General features: G+C 31.9%; 1 protein-coding gene across 1 annotated transcript; it reads right to left on the bottom strand.

The window, feature by feature from the left end:
- Nucleotides 1-3,543: 3,543 nt before the first annotated feature.
- Nucleotides 3,544-12,005, bottom strand: LOC107786456 (receptor-like serine/threonine-protein kinase SD1-8). The gene is made up of 8 exons (XM_016607943.2): nt 11,037-12,005; nt 10,331-10,865; nt 5,746-5,922; nt 5,458-5,648; nt 4,923-5,133; nt 4,539-4,776; nt 4,306-4,456; nt 3,544-4,110 (listed from the first exon to the last, which is right to left on the bottom strand). Exons 1-8 carry the CDS (start codon nt 11,820-11,822, stop codon nt 3,802-3,804), a joined length of 2,598 nt encoding a protein of 865 aa, XP_016463429.2. The 5' UTR covers nt 11,823-12,005; the 3' UTR covers nt 3,544-3,801.
- Nucleotides 12,006-17,088: the final 5,083 nt, after the last annotated feature.

The raw sequence follows: 17,088 nt of genomic DNA, 5'->3' as shown, positions 1-17,088 counted from the left end.
TCACTTACGTCACGGTGATGATGTCATGACAAATCGGGGTAAAGATTGAGTACTCAATTCATTTCTTGTCATTATACTCCAAAAAATTAGGGGACTATATGTATACGGTTAAAATCGAGCCCACCTGATTTCACTGATTAATCAAGATAGACCAGTAATGATCGAGACCAAACAGGATAGATATCGAGCAAAACTGAAGATAGCATAATAATTGAAAGGCAAGATATCCGATACTAGTCGAGGATCGTGGCAGAAATCTCGGAATGAATCAAATTAAGAACGGTTGTTTAACTAATCATGGGATTTTCTTCTGTAATTAGAATTGTACCATAAGTGAAATTCCTCTACTATATAAAGGGGGTTATAATCATTTGTAACCATATTATTCTCGCATATCAAAGCAATACAATGCTCTTTCTCTCTTATACTCTCTTGTTCACCAGTTTACTTCAGATTCCATAACTCTATTCTCAGTCGGTTCGAGGGCGATCTAGCTTGAGGGCTGAATTTCATTTCAATACTGGTTTGCTTTATTTTACTGTTAATTTCTATTATTAATCGTTTGTATTTATCAACTGGTACTAAGTGAAATTACGTATCCTTAAAACTACTTATAAATTTAATTGTTATTAGATTTTAAGGGTAAACATACATCATTAGTATAAACTATTTTTAGCACATGAAATCATCAAATGGATAAATATAGGTAAGCCTCCTTAAATTGTGAAATTTGTAATTTCACTATTTAAAGTTTGTACCTAACTTTTAGTTATGTTATTCCTTGCTACGAATGTTACGGAAATTATTCTTTTTGTAGCTAAAGTATTTACCCACAAAAATAGTTACGATGTATATCATAACTATAGATGCATAATGTTGTAGTGTCTTAGAAAGTAGGATAGACTATCTGCTACCGTAGATAAGTGTAACTTGGTGGTATAAAAATTGTTCATACTGAAGGTGTATATTACATAAATCTTTTTTCTAATTATAAAGATAATATAGCAACTTTGGTGCAATAAAGTAAAAGTTTAATGACCATCCATGAAACTAGGGGTGGCAAATGGGCGAGTTGGGCTAAATTTGGGCGGGTCAAGATGGGTTAGGTCAATAAATGGATCATTGCCCAACCCAGCCCAAAGTATACTTGGGCTAAAATGGGATGAGTCAAGATGGGTTAAACAATGGGTCATAACCCAACCCGCCCAACTTGACCCATGTTTTAGAACCATACTTATCTTGCTTAAAAAAGTTTTTTACCTTAAATGTGCAAGTTGAAAAATAGTTTGCGGGTGGGGGTTGGGATGGGTGGTACAGAAAAACAAAAAAACAGAAAACGGAAAATTAAAAATACAAAAAAAAAAATAATTTTTTTGGGGATTGGGGGAGGGTGGGTGGGTGGTGAAAAAAATAAAAAAAAATAGAAAATTAAAAATACAAAAAAGTTTGTAGCCTAACCCATTAATCTCTGGGCGGGGGGGGGGGGGGCTAGGGTGGGTGGTATAGAAAAATAAAAATAATAGAAAACTGAAAACACAAAAAAAGAGTAAATTTTCTTTTGAGGGAGTATTTCCGGGGAGCGGGGAGAGTGCGGGAAAACAAAGAGCAGAAAATTACAAATACAAAAAAAGAAGTTAAATTAGGCTAACTAAGTAAATTTTAGATAAGTTGTGTTGAGATCTTTTTGTTTTAGGTGAATTTTATAGGTTGTATTTGGGCTGCTTAATAGGTCAGAAGGAGCTATAAAAAAAATAAGTCAACTTGGGCTCAGCCCAAATTGACCCATGTGCTAAAATGTTTGTAGCCCAACCCATTAATCTCTAGGCGAATTGGACGGGTTGGATGAGTTTGCGCTTAAATTGCCATCCTACGTGAAATTAACATATCTGTTGTTTTATCAACTTTTTTCTTGGAGTTAAATTTTGTACTGATTCTTTCTTTCTTTTTCACTTCATCCATTTAATAATCGCTCCTTATAAACCAACACTAACATTTAATTCAATGTGGTCTTTTGTTTCTACAATCGTTATTTCTAAACAAATAAATTTCACATGAAGGAGGAGGATTCCATGAAAGGGACCTATATATCTCATGAATGTATTTAGGAAACATGTGAATGGAAAGTTCAGTTTTGTCTGACCATTTTTATCCAAGCAATCGAGTGTGGATGAAAAAGTTCGTGTTACCGAAGAGTGAGGCAAGTTCCTAAGGATAACTATCACTTCGGTTAAATCGCCCAAAGATACTCTTAACGTAGTGTAATATTTTTTGCCAATTCTACAGGGTTTTCTCAAAAAGATCGCACACCATTAAGAGATTTCTACACGTTATATGTAATCTCCCACTCTTTTCAGTTATCAAGCCTTCAAACAAAGATTTAAGTCAATTTTCGAGAATCACTGTGTGCCACCCATATCGTAATAATATTTATCTGCCATTGTAATACTCGTTTTATTGAATCTGGGTTTTGATACTAGTTGTTGGGCTAAACCAACTCCAAAATACTAGATCTTAACATAGTTTGATATTGTTCGTTCAAACCCGCATGATTTTTCCTAAAAAGTCTCACACCATTAAGAGATCTGTATACCTTATATGTAGTCTCCAATCTTTTTAGCTACAAATGTAGAACTTGGTTCGCACACCCAATACCATCAATATTAATGTGGTTTCTCCTTCGATCTTCCCAACGGCCTGTTAATAAAATTCACCATTTCTTTTGGAGATGTCCATAATGTATTTCTATGCATTTTTTTTAGTGTGTTGTATTATGCAAACTTTCCTAGGGATAATGGTGTATGCAAGATTTTGAATAAACGGTATTGTTCTGTTGTCATTATTTGGCTATAAGCGAGATTAGATCTTGGATATATATGGCTCTTTAAAGGTTTTACTCATGTCATAAATTGATATTTGATTTGTATTATATCAAATGATGTCGATCTATTGTATGTATGTATATTATTTTATTCGAAAAAGAGTCTGATTTACATCTCTACTGTTATAAATTGTTTAGAATTACTTCTGTTATACTATTGGATCAGATGAACCCCTACCGTCTTACTATTCAAAAACATATATATACCCTTGACTTGACGCCACTCAAGGCTTTTGGTCCATCCGGTTCTAGATTAGATACATCCCTCATTCTATTAGGGTGAATACTATCGTTCAGTCTTGATCAATCCTTTTGTTGTGAACCTCTCTTGACTGTATTTGATTATACATATTGCTTTCAAGCCTGGCTTGACTTAAGTGTAACCTGTCAAAGCTCAATATTGACAGAATAGAATATTAGCTCTGAAATCTATGATCAAGAAATATTAGCAAAAGGAGACATTGCAATCTAGTTTATATATATAATCAAGGTTATGTACATTATTATAAATGCAATACCAAGAAGATCCATTGAAAGAAGAAGAAAGCACAAATTAATCTCATTGAACCACTTCAGTGAATAATACAACTAATTTACAATGAACTTCAGCTATATGGAAAATTAACTATGCAATTGTTACATTAGTACTAAAAATAACACAACTATATCACAACATCACCATTTCATGAAATGAGAGAAAAAAGCTATTTATGTTAGATCCCAAAAAAAGAAAACATTCTTTAAAAGAAGAAAGAAGGTAAGCATACAAGAGAAAATTGTAAACCTCTTATAGTATTTATGTACTATACAATTTTGCTTATGTTCGTCGAGTAATCCTTATGTTCACTCCCATCAGGGGAATTTGCCTTGAATTTCTATTCTATTACGTAGAAGTACGCCAGCCAGTCTGTCCGTACCTTTAACTACCGTGCATCAAGCATGGTAACTGTAACTTGATTCACAGTGCAAGTTTCTTCGTAAATAGTTTCCGAGTGTTCATCAACCGGTCTTCTCCCCAGGCAAAAACCAGGGTGCTTAGGTTGAGGTAATGTTGCGCTTTCACTCCCTAACATCAAGACAACGGTTGCCATATTCGGTCTATCTTCTGCTTGCTCCTGAACACACAATAGCCCGACTTGTATACATCTCATTACTTCGCATGGAGAAAATGATTCTCCAACCGCTGTATCAAGTAGTTCTGAAGCTGTTCCTTCTCTCCATAATCTCCATGCCTGTAGTCGGAGATGGAGCCAAGAATTAAATTTATAGGTTCAACGTTTAAGATTTTCAGCATTAAACTCATTGTATCGTTACAGTTACAGGCTCAGATTTAATGTTTATTGAGATTTTATTAGGTTTTTACATATGTATCAATACTCAATGTGGAAAGTTATGGATTCAAATGAACTCGTAGCTGATATACTTACATGGCCAAGAAGGTTTCTTTGGTTGTTTTGATAATAAAATCCCCTGTTCTTCTTCCCTGTTACAATTTCTAACGCTAAAACGCCAAAGCTGAAGACATCCGATTTAACAGAGAAGAGACCGTCCATCGCATATTCAGGAGACATGTAACCACTGCATTAAAAGAAAATTGGATTTAGAGAAATTTTCAAGTGTTCTATGAATGATTTGAAGGAATTATTGTGATGTCGCTTACTAGGTTCCGACTACTCTCTTTGTATTTCCTTCAGTCTCGTCGCCTCCAAAAATTCTTGCCATACCAAAATCTGATATTTTGGGGTTCATTTCCTTGTCAAGAAGAATGTTGCTTGCTTTAAGGTCTCTGTGTATAATCCGAAATCTTGAATCTTGATGAAGATATAAAAGCCCTCGCGCGATGCCACAAATAATGTTGAATCGCCGTTGCCAATCAAGCAACAAGCTTTTCTGCTTATCTGAGATACATATATTAGTTTTAAGTCCAAGAGCATATAAACAATCTCATAAAAAAGTAAACAACGATAACAACAACTACACCTCAGTCCCAAGCAAGTTGGAGTCGGCAAACTCATAAGGAAGTATGTAACCAAAAAGGACTTACTGAATAAGATTGAATCCAAGCTTTTATTTTCCATGTATTCGTATATCAACATCTTCTCTTCCATCTCAACGCAGCAGCCAAGAAGCCGAACTAGATTTCTGTGTTGAAGTCTAGCGATCAATCGTAGTTCGTTCTTAAATTCCTCTACTCCTTGGCCTGAATTCTTTGAGAGCCTTTTCACTGCTATTTCTTGACCTTCATCTATTATTCCCTGATTAAATAAGTTCTTTCATTGAGTACCTTCACATTTTACCATAAATGGACTAGTTTTTATCCTATATTGCTCGACTCCTCTAAAAATGTCATGCACCAACCACCGGTGTCAGAGGATCCGACACAGGTATGACGGCATTTTTGGAGGATCTGAGAAATATAGGTTTTTTCACATTTCACTGCTTGGATCCGCTAAAAATGTGGCCGCACCCATATCAGATCCTCCATAAATAATGCGTTTTCGAAGGATCGGATACGTGTGCTGCGACATTTTTTCAGGATTTGAGCAACATGGGTTTTTTCACATTTGGCTAAGTGTTACCTTGTAAACGCAACCAAAACCGCCCTGGCCTAACTTATTTGCATCAGAAAAATCTTCTGTAGCCACAGCTAAGGCACTGAGATCAAATAATGGCAATTCACATTCGTCCGCGGAAGTTTCACTAGAAATCTCTCTTTTACTTGGAATAATAGCTGTATTCACTAGAAGATCTTGACTTCTTTGATTAGAGCCTGGTTAAATAGCAAGAAATATGCATTAGACAATAAAACCTTTCATAAAAAAGACAATTTCTGGTTAATTATGAAGTAGTTTAATTTCCCTTAGTACCTCCTTGTTCTGTCTTCTTTCTTAATATTGGACCTTGTAATTTCCTTCTTTTTGATAATAACCGAATGGTTACTACTCCAACTAGCAAAAGAACAACACCAGCTGTGATTCCAGTAGCCATAGCGATTCGCTTCGTCTTGCCAGAACCATCTCCTGATCCCACACTTCCACTTTGTGCTGAAATACAAGAATTTCAAAATGAATTGTTTTTTTTAATTGAACACAATTATTGTTATTCTGCTTGAACAACTATGATATACTAATAGATTTTCCTCTGCATCATGAAGTTTGACTATACTACAGTAGTTATATGATCAGTTCTACGAAATTCTAAAGCTGAATGGAAACTTTTGAAGGAACAAAAACTGAATACTACTAACAAAACAGGAATTAGCAACGGACAAATTCTGTAGCTAAACAGAAAAATCTGTCACTAATCCCATTTAGCGAAAGATTATCAAGTTTGTAGCGACGAGTAGTGATTTAGGGACAGATTAGCGACGAAGAGTGTAGCTAATTCATTTTATTTTTTTTTTGTTTTGTTTGTAGTAGTAGTAGTAGAAGCTTCAAGCCAGATGGGGGGAAAATGCTCCAATACAAATGTTTCTTCATTTCAATTTTCAAATAAAGTTTTATGTTTCCAATTTGCTTGCATAATTTTCAGACTGGACATACTTTACCTTAACATTTTCTTTAGGAGTGATATTTATGCCAGTAGAAAATGTAGAGAACTCTAGTATTCGATAAACTAATCTTTTTTATACGAGTTTAAATGAAGGAACATGGACAATGAAGATTCATATAGAACTTAGGCATAATAATAATGTTGTTGACTTCTTGCTGTTGTACTTTCTTGGCCACTGGGTGCATATTAGGTCTTCTATGTTATTTTGCAGGTTCATAAGTGGGGAAAAATTCCTAGGCAAAAGCAGTTTCTCTTATTTACATTTATATAAATGGTTAATTATGAAAAATAGTAGTACAATTAAACCTCTCTATAATAGCCTCGTTTGTTCCGAATATTTTTGAATGCTATAACGAAGTGTTGTTATCGAGAACATATCTTATAACGTAATATGAAAAGTGGTTCCGAAAAAGTTTGGCTTTATAGTTAAGTGATATTATATAAGGATGCTGTTATAGAGAGGTATGACTGTAGTAGGTCATATTATGTATTTGAAATTAATTGCAGTCAGAATAATCGGCCATATGACTTTTTTTGCAATGTAGAAGGTGTAGGTATACAGTCCAGGAAATTGCTTTTTATCTGTCTTGAGCAGAATCTTTTTTGTGAACCTTACCTAATTTTTTAGGACCAAGTTGGCACTATTTTAAGAACTCAAATACCCACTAATTTTAGTTTCTCCATCATTGTCAAATTTGAAAAAATAAATAAATAAAAAGAAGACAAAGACATGATATCCTCAAGAAAATATAGCAGCAAAAAAACAAAAACGAATAAAATATTCATTTTGTTACGCAACCATTCGCGTTGACAGTACAAAATAAAAAAGCTAACGCACGCTTCGATCACTTTATGACCATATTTTAAGCCCCTTTCCCACCATCTTTTATTTAAGGCCAACTACACATTTAACCGGCCAATCAAAAGTAATTATATTAATTAGTAATATATAATTAATATACTAATTATGTGTGAAATATGTGTATTTTTTGTATATAATATATTAATATATAAAAAATAACTATTTTGACTGCCATATTTTTTTGTGCAGTCAATTAATTTCATAGGTTTTTACAAATTTATTTTTAGTTTCATGATCTTTTATCTCTTTTTTTTATATATGAAAGATTTACTTTTACTCATAAGAGATTTTGTTTTACACATAAGAGATCTAAAAAAAATACTTTCTTAATTTCAACATTTTAAATGACTATGAAGGTGTAATTTTCCCGTTTTATTTTACAATTTTACCCATAATAATGACAGTCTTTCTATAAGTCTTGGGAATAATTTGAGAAATAAATAGTTAATGATAAGGGTAAAATAAGAAAAAAAATATTTGTCTCTTGATTTAGTATAGTGGACAAATAAAAGTGAATGGAAGGAGTAATAACCTAATGTCATGTAAATATTTTCTTTTTCTTACACCTTTAAAGAATATCTTGATCTTTACGATGTGTCTATTATTGTTGTTATGAATTCTCTGTCTTCTATGCAAAATAACAAGGGAAATAATCTTTTTTTAAAAAGGAAAAAAAAAAAAACTTAGCCCAAAAGGCAAGCTTTTACATAATAATCTTTAGCCGAAAGAGTAAAAAGATTTACGTAGGTACATGGATTTTTACAGGTTTAGTTGAGTTGCAACAACAATAATAAATTGTTATAACAGATTAAAGTTGCGCTAATAGTATTACTGTTCTTTACATTATTGGTGCACATAACGGCAAAAAAGAGAAACTTGGATTTTCAAAGAAGATTTAGTAAATCAATGAAAAATCGTTATTTTTTAAGTAAATAACGATTCCAATCCCATCAAAGGAGAAAAACAAACTCTTTAACAGTCTTTGACCGAAGAGTTTTATTTTGTGTCTTCTATAACTTACACTATTTGTATGATGTTCCTTTTTGTCTCACAAATTTGTGGATTCCAATCTTATACTTCTGGGTCCACAGAAATTTAGGTCCACAAAACTGTGAGACAAAAAAGTTATCCCATACAACTAGTGTCAGTTGTATGGGACACAAAATAAAATTTTCATATAATAAGTCACCTTTCTGATTGATTTGGAGATGGGGACTTAATTGAGTGCTTTGTTCATGTTTGAGTTAAGATTCGTTTCTTTTCATAAACAAATAAAAAAAAATTTGAAAAAATAAAGCGAAAATCTATGACACAGTACAGCAAAAACGTAACAACATAATGTCATATAAATGTTTTCAATACAGGAAAAACGTAATAACATAAAGTCATGTAAATATTTTCTTCTTCTTACACCTTTTTAAAGAATATCTTGATCTTTACGACGTGTCTATTATTATTGTTATGAATTCTCTTTGTCTTCTATGCAAAATAACAAGGGAAATAATCAAAAAATAAAATAAAAATTCACATAATGATTTTAGCGGGAAGAGATAAAGATTTTATGTAGGTGCATGGATTTTTTATATTATCAGGTTTAGTTAAAATTACAAAAATTGTTAAATTAGTTAATTTCTTCATATATAGTATATCTAATACAATAACCTAGAAAATAAAATAATAAAATTATTATAATCGATTAAAATTGCACTAATAGTGTAATAATTCTTTACATTATTGGTACACATAGTGACGAAGAAAAGAAAACTTGGATTTAGTAGATTTTTCATTTCGTTGAAAACGAGTGGCGAATATTTCTAGAGTCTTGAAATGGGTGCATTAATTTCTACGTAACAATTCCAATCTAATCAAAGGAGAAAAACAAACTCTTTAACAGTCGTAAACCATATAAGTCACCTTTCTGATTGATTTGGAGATGGGGACTTTAGGGCCTAATTTCAATTAATATTTCATATGTTTAGGTTAAGATTCGTTTCTTTTTCAATGCACAACGCATACTGAATTTTTTAAATAAGAAAAAGGAAATTTATATAAGTGAAAAACGTGCCTACCACAAAGAATATGTCTCTCTCTCGATATATAATTATATATATATAGCAAGAAAATAACTTTGAAAACTTATTGTTTTCAAGTTTTTGTCAGGAGTTAATGAACTCAATCAATAATTTATTTCTATAATGATCTATGTACTAGCTTCTTGGTTTTCCAAAGTGTAGTACATACATACCAACTAGGCAACTACTTTTCTATTAAATATAACTCTCATTATTAAGATTAAAAAAAACCAAGTTAAACGAGGTGTCTTTTTTCAAAGAACAAAATTCTTACAACTCCCCAAAGCAGGTAATAATTGAGAAAAATAAAAGAGGTTATATGGGTCAGCTAAAAACTATTAACAAGAAAATATTAATTAAAAGAAATTTTTGAGTATTTTACTCTTATTTATGTCTTAAATTACAATCTCTCTTCATTGAATATTTGTTTTATTTATGTGGTATCCACATCTTCAAAAACCATTACTATTAAGAGGTAAATGAGAGAAAAGCTATTAATTTTGTCCTAAACCTCTAAAATAACAAATAATTTAAAATAATTATTTTTGAAAATCACGACAGATAATTTGAGATAAAAGAAGTATACCTATTCTCTTCACAGGTATTAAACTCTCTTCAATAGATATGGTTTAAAATTCGACAAGAAGTTAGAGTGGAATAATACGCCAAGACCTAATTCGTATAGAGTTATAATTCTGTATCCTATCATATTTATAATTATTATTTTTTACTTTATAATATAAGTCCAACCTAACAAATAAATAAAAATTTCATATCGATCTCTACCAACACCCAACCACTTCGGCAAATTGAGTCGACTCAACTCGCTCCAACTGTGTCAAGAATTGAAGACAGTCCAAACTATTCCTAAAATCATGCAACACAAATTAATGCACATATGTAAAAATATCCAAATATAGCCGATTCCGACTTATTTGGACTAAAACATAATAAATGAAAACATACCTGCGTCAGAAGAAGCAACTCTAACGTAGAGAACTTGGCCACCTTCTGCCGCTGAATACTGCCTCATGTCAACAAGTTCAGTTGTCCAAATCACACAACCAGAACCAGCCCCAGTAATATTCGCGGTGGAGTACGCCGTGCAAGAACAGTTGTACCTACACTTTTTTTTACATTCATCCAAATTCATCGTTGTATCGACAAACGAACTCGAAGTCTCTGGCAATTTCATGTTCTTTAATGTGTTAAAAACATCAGTTTCGCACTCTAAATCATGATATCTAACACATCCATCTGATCCATCTCTTAAATCCCATGCCACTTGATTTTTAGGCTTGTATCCCACTAGACATTTGCATACTGGCGAAAGATTCGCGTTACAAATTCCCGATACCCCACACTCTTCGTAAAAATCACATTGGTCTTTTGGTGCGTACCAGAACCTGTTCCAAATATTACTAGTCGAAATCCAAGTATACCTCTCTAAAAACCCATTATGTTTCACTAACAATCTTGAGCATATTTTCTTGTCAAGTACCTGTTGAAAACATAATTAAGTCAATAAAAACATATTCTCTCTAACAACGCAAACTTTCAGAAAAAACAATCACACAATTAATCATGGTATCAGAGCAGACATACGATGTCCTAAGTTCGAATCTCATCACCAGCCATTATTAAAAAAAGAATTTTCACGTGCTTGACGTACCTGAAATGTGTAGTAAACTTGATCTTTCTTCATTTGAAACTCAAATGCCATAATCTCAGTTGGTTTCATTTCAGGAACACCACTAAATCCAACTCCATTCCAAGGTCCACTTCTATAAAAAATATCATCTTTATTTGTCAAAAAAGCTTCTGGCAATCCATTTATATCAAGTTTAAATGTATAATTTCCAGAAGCTGGATCAAATGGAGATTTCCAAGATGTTATATTCCTATTTAACCCACTTTTCATATCCCATCCAAGTTTCATTCCTGGTAATAAAGTATCCGTAGGATAATCAAAACTCTGCCATAAATAATTCTCTTCATTTTCATCATTCTCATGTCGAACAACAAGGTTTCCAGAATCAAGAAGCTGAGCAATTACTGTGTTTTTCGCCGTAGTTTCAGATTCTTGATTTGCTGACCAAATAGAATTTCCAGCTCCATCAACTAAAACAAGATTTCCATTTTGGCTAATTTTTAAAAAATGAGATGATGAATTTGTTACAGGGTTGTTTCTATTACCAACCCAAACAATAGTTGAATCTTGAATTTCATTGTACCATATTCCTATATACCATTTGTCTGAATTTGGACCACCTGGATTAAAGAAACCTAATTTGAACTTTTTTTCTTTTGAGACTAAGGTTTGATTTATGGTAAGGGGATTTGTAGTAGTAATTGTATCAGTTGGTAATGCAAGAATTGGTAGAAGAATTTGTGAAATTAGAAGTGAGAAGAAGCAATATTGGTAAAAATGGTGTTTTTTGCTATTAATGTTTCTCATTGTTGACTACAAGAATTGGCTATTTCTTAGCTTTTTGTACTTCTCTACAGATATATTTGGACATTTATGGGAACTTTGGTAGTTTTCATCTTTTTTTGAGATATTTGTGCAGTAATTGTTTGATAGGAAAAGGGAAAGGGAAATATGGTATTCTTTTAGATCACCACTACGTCTCGTTCGTTTTCCCACTCCCAAAGCCTCCGCGTTTTTTTTCTTTATGGGTTTTATATTGTCTTTTCCTTCAAAATTCACTTTTAGGGCCCGTTTGACCACACCAAAAGATTTTTTTCGAAATTAGTGTTTAGCCATGAAACTTTTGATTTTCACTTGAAGATGAATTTCGGAATTATTTGAAAATTTTAAAAACTTCAAAAAGCTATTTTTCAAAATTTTCATTTCAGATCGCCAGACCTCACTGGTGCGATTTTATTGGATTGTTGTTTTCATTTCAGATCACTCACAAAAATTCAAAAACAACCTAAAATTATATTCATATTCAAACACAACTCTATTTTTCAAATATCATTTTCACTTAAAATTTCTTTTCACCTTTTTCCCCGAAATTTTAAAATTCTTATGTCCACACGCTCACTTAGTATTGTTTTCGTCCAACAAAAAGATGTACTCTCTCATTTTATGATGTGACACTATTTTTTTTAATGTAAATAGTTAAAAGAGAATTAAGCTTTTAGTAGCCAGTGGTGCTTGCATTAAGGTAAGCGATCTACATCACATTTTTAGGGGTGTGATCCTTTTCTGAAACCTGCGTGAATACGGGATACTCTGTGTACCGAATTGTCTTTTATATTTAAATACAATTTAAGTTTAAAATTCTTGTTTTATCTTTGATGGCATACTTTTATAATAAAAAATAATCTCACTGCAAGACCATAAGTTTCAATAGTGATTTATTCTTCTTAAACATCATGGCACATCAAACTACATTGCATCAATTGAAATAGATGAAATATTATTCACTACTTCCTCCTCCGATTCTTTTTATCATTCACTTTAGCCAATAAATTTGATCCAAGATATTATTACTTTAGAATCAACTTTGTACTCCTCTTAAAAATAATAAATAAATTATATATTTTACCATAGCAACCATAAAAATGATAGCATTTTTAAAAATTTGATTTTTTTTTTTTTGGAAAATCAGTAGTTAATGAGAATGGTTAAACAAAAAAAAGTCTCTTGATTTACTAAAATAGACAAGTAAGAAAAAAAAGTATATTTTTGTATAGTAAAAGAAAATTTGCGCGGGGTGTCCCCTATATGGGTTTGATATTTAATATTTGTCCCTGTTAAATCTTTTTTTTTTTTCCAGCTTTTGTTTAATCTAACTGTCAGAATCTGTTAAATATTTGATGGATATTAAAAGTGTTCACCTTAAGCAAACTTAAAGGACCAAAATTATATAATTATATAAGACCCCACTTTTCAAAGTCAAATTGGCTCATAACGATTTTGTAGTGGGGTTAGGTTAAGTTTGATCAAGTCAGTAAAGAAGAGTTGATATTGAACAAGACTAAAATACAGTTTTCACGAATTTGCAAGTTGCTACTTTAGGACTTTTGTCTGGCATTGAGAAAACATTTTAGTTCCCATAAGTAAAAGTGTAAAGTCTTTTTTGTTTCCCCTCGATACCCGGTACTTACATTGGAATCCAGTTAAATTCGAATTCGTGCCGGAAAGTCCCACATTGGAGGAGGAGGGAGAGGGGGTTAAACACTCTCTAATAAATGTGACTTCATATATACTAATAGCTCAAACCCAAAACCTCACCTTTATTTGATTCGGAATAAATACCATGTGCGGGTAAATTTTATACTTTCTTTAACACCGGGTGGCCACGTTAATTTTATCTTCATTACTTTTGTTTCGAGAATTTCTTTTATTTCTTTAAATTTTATTATTATTATTATTATTATTATTATTATTATTATTATTATTATTATTATTATTATTATTATTATTATTATTATTATTATTACGTACAGGTAGTAAAGGACGATACTCAACCGAGAAAGGTCCCTAACAACCAAACATCTTTTCCAATTGAAAGTATTGCTTTATCACACTATTCTCATGAACTTTACAGTTAGCAGGGATGAATTCATGAAACTATCTATAGCGTCGGTATTTCGTTGATAAGTGGTTAAAATTTAAATTGTATTTATTGCGAGTTCAAATTTTAGTGACATTATATTGTTCTACTACTAAGTTGATGAGCCTTTTCGATTAATTTGTTAATTATGTGGAAATATTTTTTTTGAAGAAAAAGATGAAACCAATGACGTGTAGGGGATGAAAGCATGCAAATAAAGAAAAACCAAAATCCTTATAATAATTTAAGAATAAAACAATGGAAATTCAAAAGTCAACGAGGGCAAGTAATAGTAAAAGAATTTGCACGTCCTTCACGGACATTTATTTTCAGCTTGTCCCTTTGAGTTTGTTTTTTGGTTTCTCGTGTACTCGGTACTTATATATAGGAGGTCGACTAATTCGAATATATTCTGAAAAGTCTTATATTATAATTAAAATATTTTCTAATAAAGACGATTTAATATTTTAATTAAAGATAAAAGAATACTTAACCTCCACTGCAAAATAGAAAAATTCGTCGTCAATTTTATTTAGCGACAGAATAATGACATATTATAAAAAAATAATTATGTTAGCTATACCTTGAGAACTAAAAATCCTCCACCCCCAGCCCCAGTTTGCCACCACTCACCGCCATTTGTACACAAAAGTGGTTTGGTCTCTATGATGGGAATTCACCAGACAAAGTCTAAGAGAATGCGGGTCATGATCCGAATCATATTATCTCTTTATTTAATAAGCACACAATCTAAGAAAAGAGTAAATTTTAGATAATTTTATCTATGTACTTTCTCCGTTTTATCTTTATGTGAAATTCAAGAAAGAAAAATTTTTTAATTAAGAAACACGATATAGACATTTCTATTGAAATAAAATCATGTCATTAAGTATAAAATATAAAAGTTGAAAGAAAAATATTTTTAATTATAGAAATATTTTATTTTTTTACATTAAAAAGAAAATTATATCACATAAAATGGAATAAAGGACATAATTAACGTTGTACATTAGAATATATAGAAATCTTTACTCTTTAGTTCGAGTTATGCAGTTACTTATTAATGTATATCCGTGTGATTGATTCAAACAAAATAATCAGGTTGTCGTGTTAGGGGACATGTTAAAAAACCTAAAATAATACTATAAAAAAGTTTCTTCAGGCAATTTAAAATCTATTACTGTACAAAATGATATCTTTTTTGTTGGATTTGTATTAATTCGTTCTTAATAATTTATCAACCATGTAGATTTAGCTTTCTTTAGCATCAATTAGGCAGATATGTCCAACTCAGAAAGGCTTTTTTGAGAGATTTTAAGTTATATACCTCAGTGTAAAGAATTTTTAGACCATTAGGTCTCATTTTACCTATTATTTGTAAAGAATTTTTTATATCCTACATTTTAAGAAGACTTATATATGCAAATATTAATATTTAATATGCTTCGAATGATTTAATAGTGTAATTTTTTTTCAGTATATATAACTTAAACTCATGTTATGTATCCTATTTCACATTCTCCTCTTCTCACATTTTAAAGTATTGGTTAAATTTGGTGCAAATCTATGACATGCAGGCTTGAAAATGACTTCTTATTTGGTACTAAATAAAAATATTTTAGTAGACTAAATGGTCAAATCTACACAATATATAGTTGGTTATGCATTTTGTACACATTAGTCAGGTAAAACATCGTTTAACTTGAGCTTTTCACACTGACAATAATGTATATAACTTAAACTCTTTCTGGGGCGGTCACTTACGCCGTGTCAATACCCCGTTTCACATTCTCCTCTTCTCATTTTAAAGTATTAGTCAAATTGGTCATAATCCATGACTTGCAGGGGTTGAAGATGACTTCTAATTTGGTACTCTTTCCGGTTCACGATAAGTGACCAATTTGCTTTTTCATTTTGGTTCAAAATAAATGTTCAGTTATGTAATCAAGAAAGAATTCAATCTGTTTTTATAAAATAACTCCTATGTACATATCCCTGAAATTTTTCTTACTCCTCACATTAAATATTTAATTAGGGGTAATTTAGTCATAGTAGGTGTCACACCTCCTTTTTCCGCCCCCGCGAGGGGTGAAGAGAGTTTTTCCAATTAAAGGACAATCGAAACGGGATTTGTTTATTTATTTCAGAGTCGCCACTTGGGAGATTTAGGGTGTCCCAAGTCACCAATTTAATCCTGAATCGAGGAAAAGAATGACTCCATATTACAGTCCGCGAACCAGAAATCCGGATAAGGAATTCTGTTAACCCGGGAGAAGGTGTTAGGCATTCCCGAGTTCCGTGGTTCTAGCACGGTCGCTCAACTGTCATATTCGGCTTGTTTATCTGATTTTATACAATTATGAGCTCATGTGCAAATTTTAACTCTTTACCGCTTTTATTATATTTTTTAAAGGAATGTGAACATCGTTTAAAAATATGTCTTTGGATTGCGTCACATGAAATGCACCCGCAATCCTGAACATATTTTTATTCAATGTTTTGGGATTTGGATTTGGGTCGCATGAAATGCACACCCGAGTTTAAGAAGGTAAGATTATTAAAATGCGTGCCTAAAGTGATTAGCGTATTATTATTTCTGGGTAAGGCCGTGGAATTTTGCTAAACGGTCCATCCCGAAGTCTAAGCAATTTTAAAACAAATATTTACCGAGGGACCCGCAATTTGTATTTTTTATTCGGCGAGGCTCATCTCAGTCTTATTTTTTTAAAAGGAATTTGCAACGTCATGGACATGCATCTCGGACCACGTCACAATCAATGTACCCGTGATTAGAGACACATTCCGACTCCGTTGAGATTTGGATTTGGGTCACATAAATGTGCACCCGAGTTTTAAGAAGGTAAGATTAATTAAATCGCGCCTAAAGAGTCTAACGCGTTATTATCTTTGGGGAAGGCAGTGAAATTCACTAAACAGTCCATCCCAAATTCTAAGTATTTATTATGACCAATTATTGAAGGCCCCGCAATTTGCATTTATATTTGGCGAGGCTCGTCTCATTATTTTTTTTTTAAAAAAGGATAATCTTAGAATGACTACATTTTTTATTTTTCGTTTTTCTCTAAAATAAATGAAGAAAAGGTCCTACTTTATTTACATACTTTCGAGTTATTATAGTTAAGTTTCGAAAGTGAG

This window comes from Nicotiana tabacum, chromosome 21 (assembly GCF_000715075.1).
Source record: "Nicotiana tabacum cultivar K326 chromosome 21, ASM71507v2, whole genome shotgun sequence".
Lineage (NCBI taxonomy): Eukaryota > Viridiplantae > Streptophyta > Magnoliopsida > Solanales > Solanaceae > Nicotiana > Nicotiana tabacum.
This window is presented reverse-complemented; position numbering and strand designations above follow the sequence as displayed.

Bases quoted from the DNA above. Each gene is read 5' to 3' on its own strand.
- LOC107786456 (XM_016607943.2), bottom strand. From the start codon at position 11,822: ATGAGAAACATTAATAGCAAAAAACACCATTTTTACCAATATTGCTTC. The intron at 5,649-5,745 runs GTACTAAGGGAA...CTATTTAACCAG, and splicing joins AAAGAAGACAGAACAAGGAG to GCTCTAATCAAAGAAGTCAA. The intron at 4,777-4,922 runs GTAAGTCCTTTT...TATGTATCTCAG, and splicing joins CTTGGATTCAATCTTATTCA to ATAAGCAGAAAAGCTTGTTG.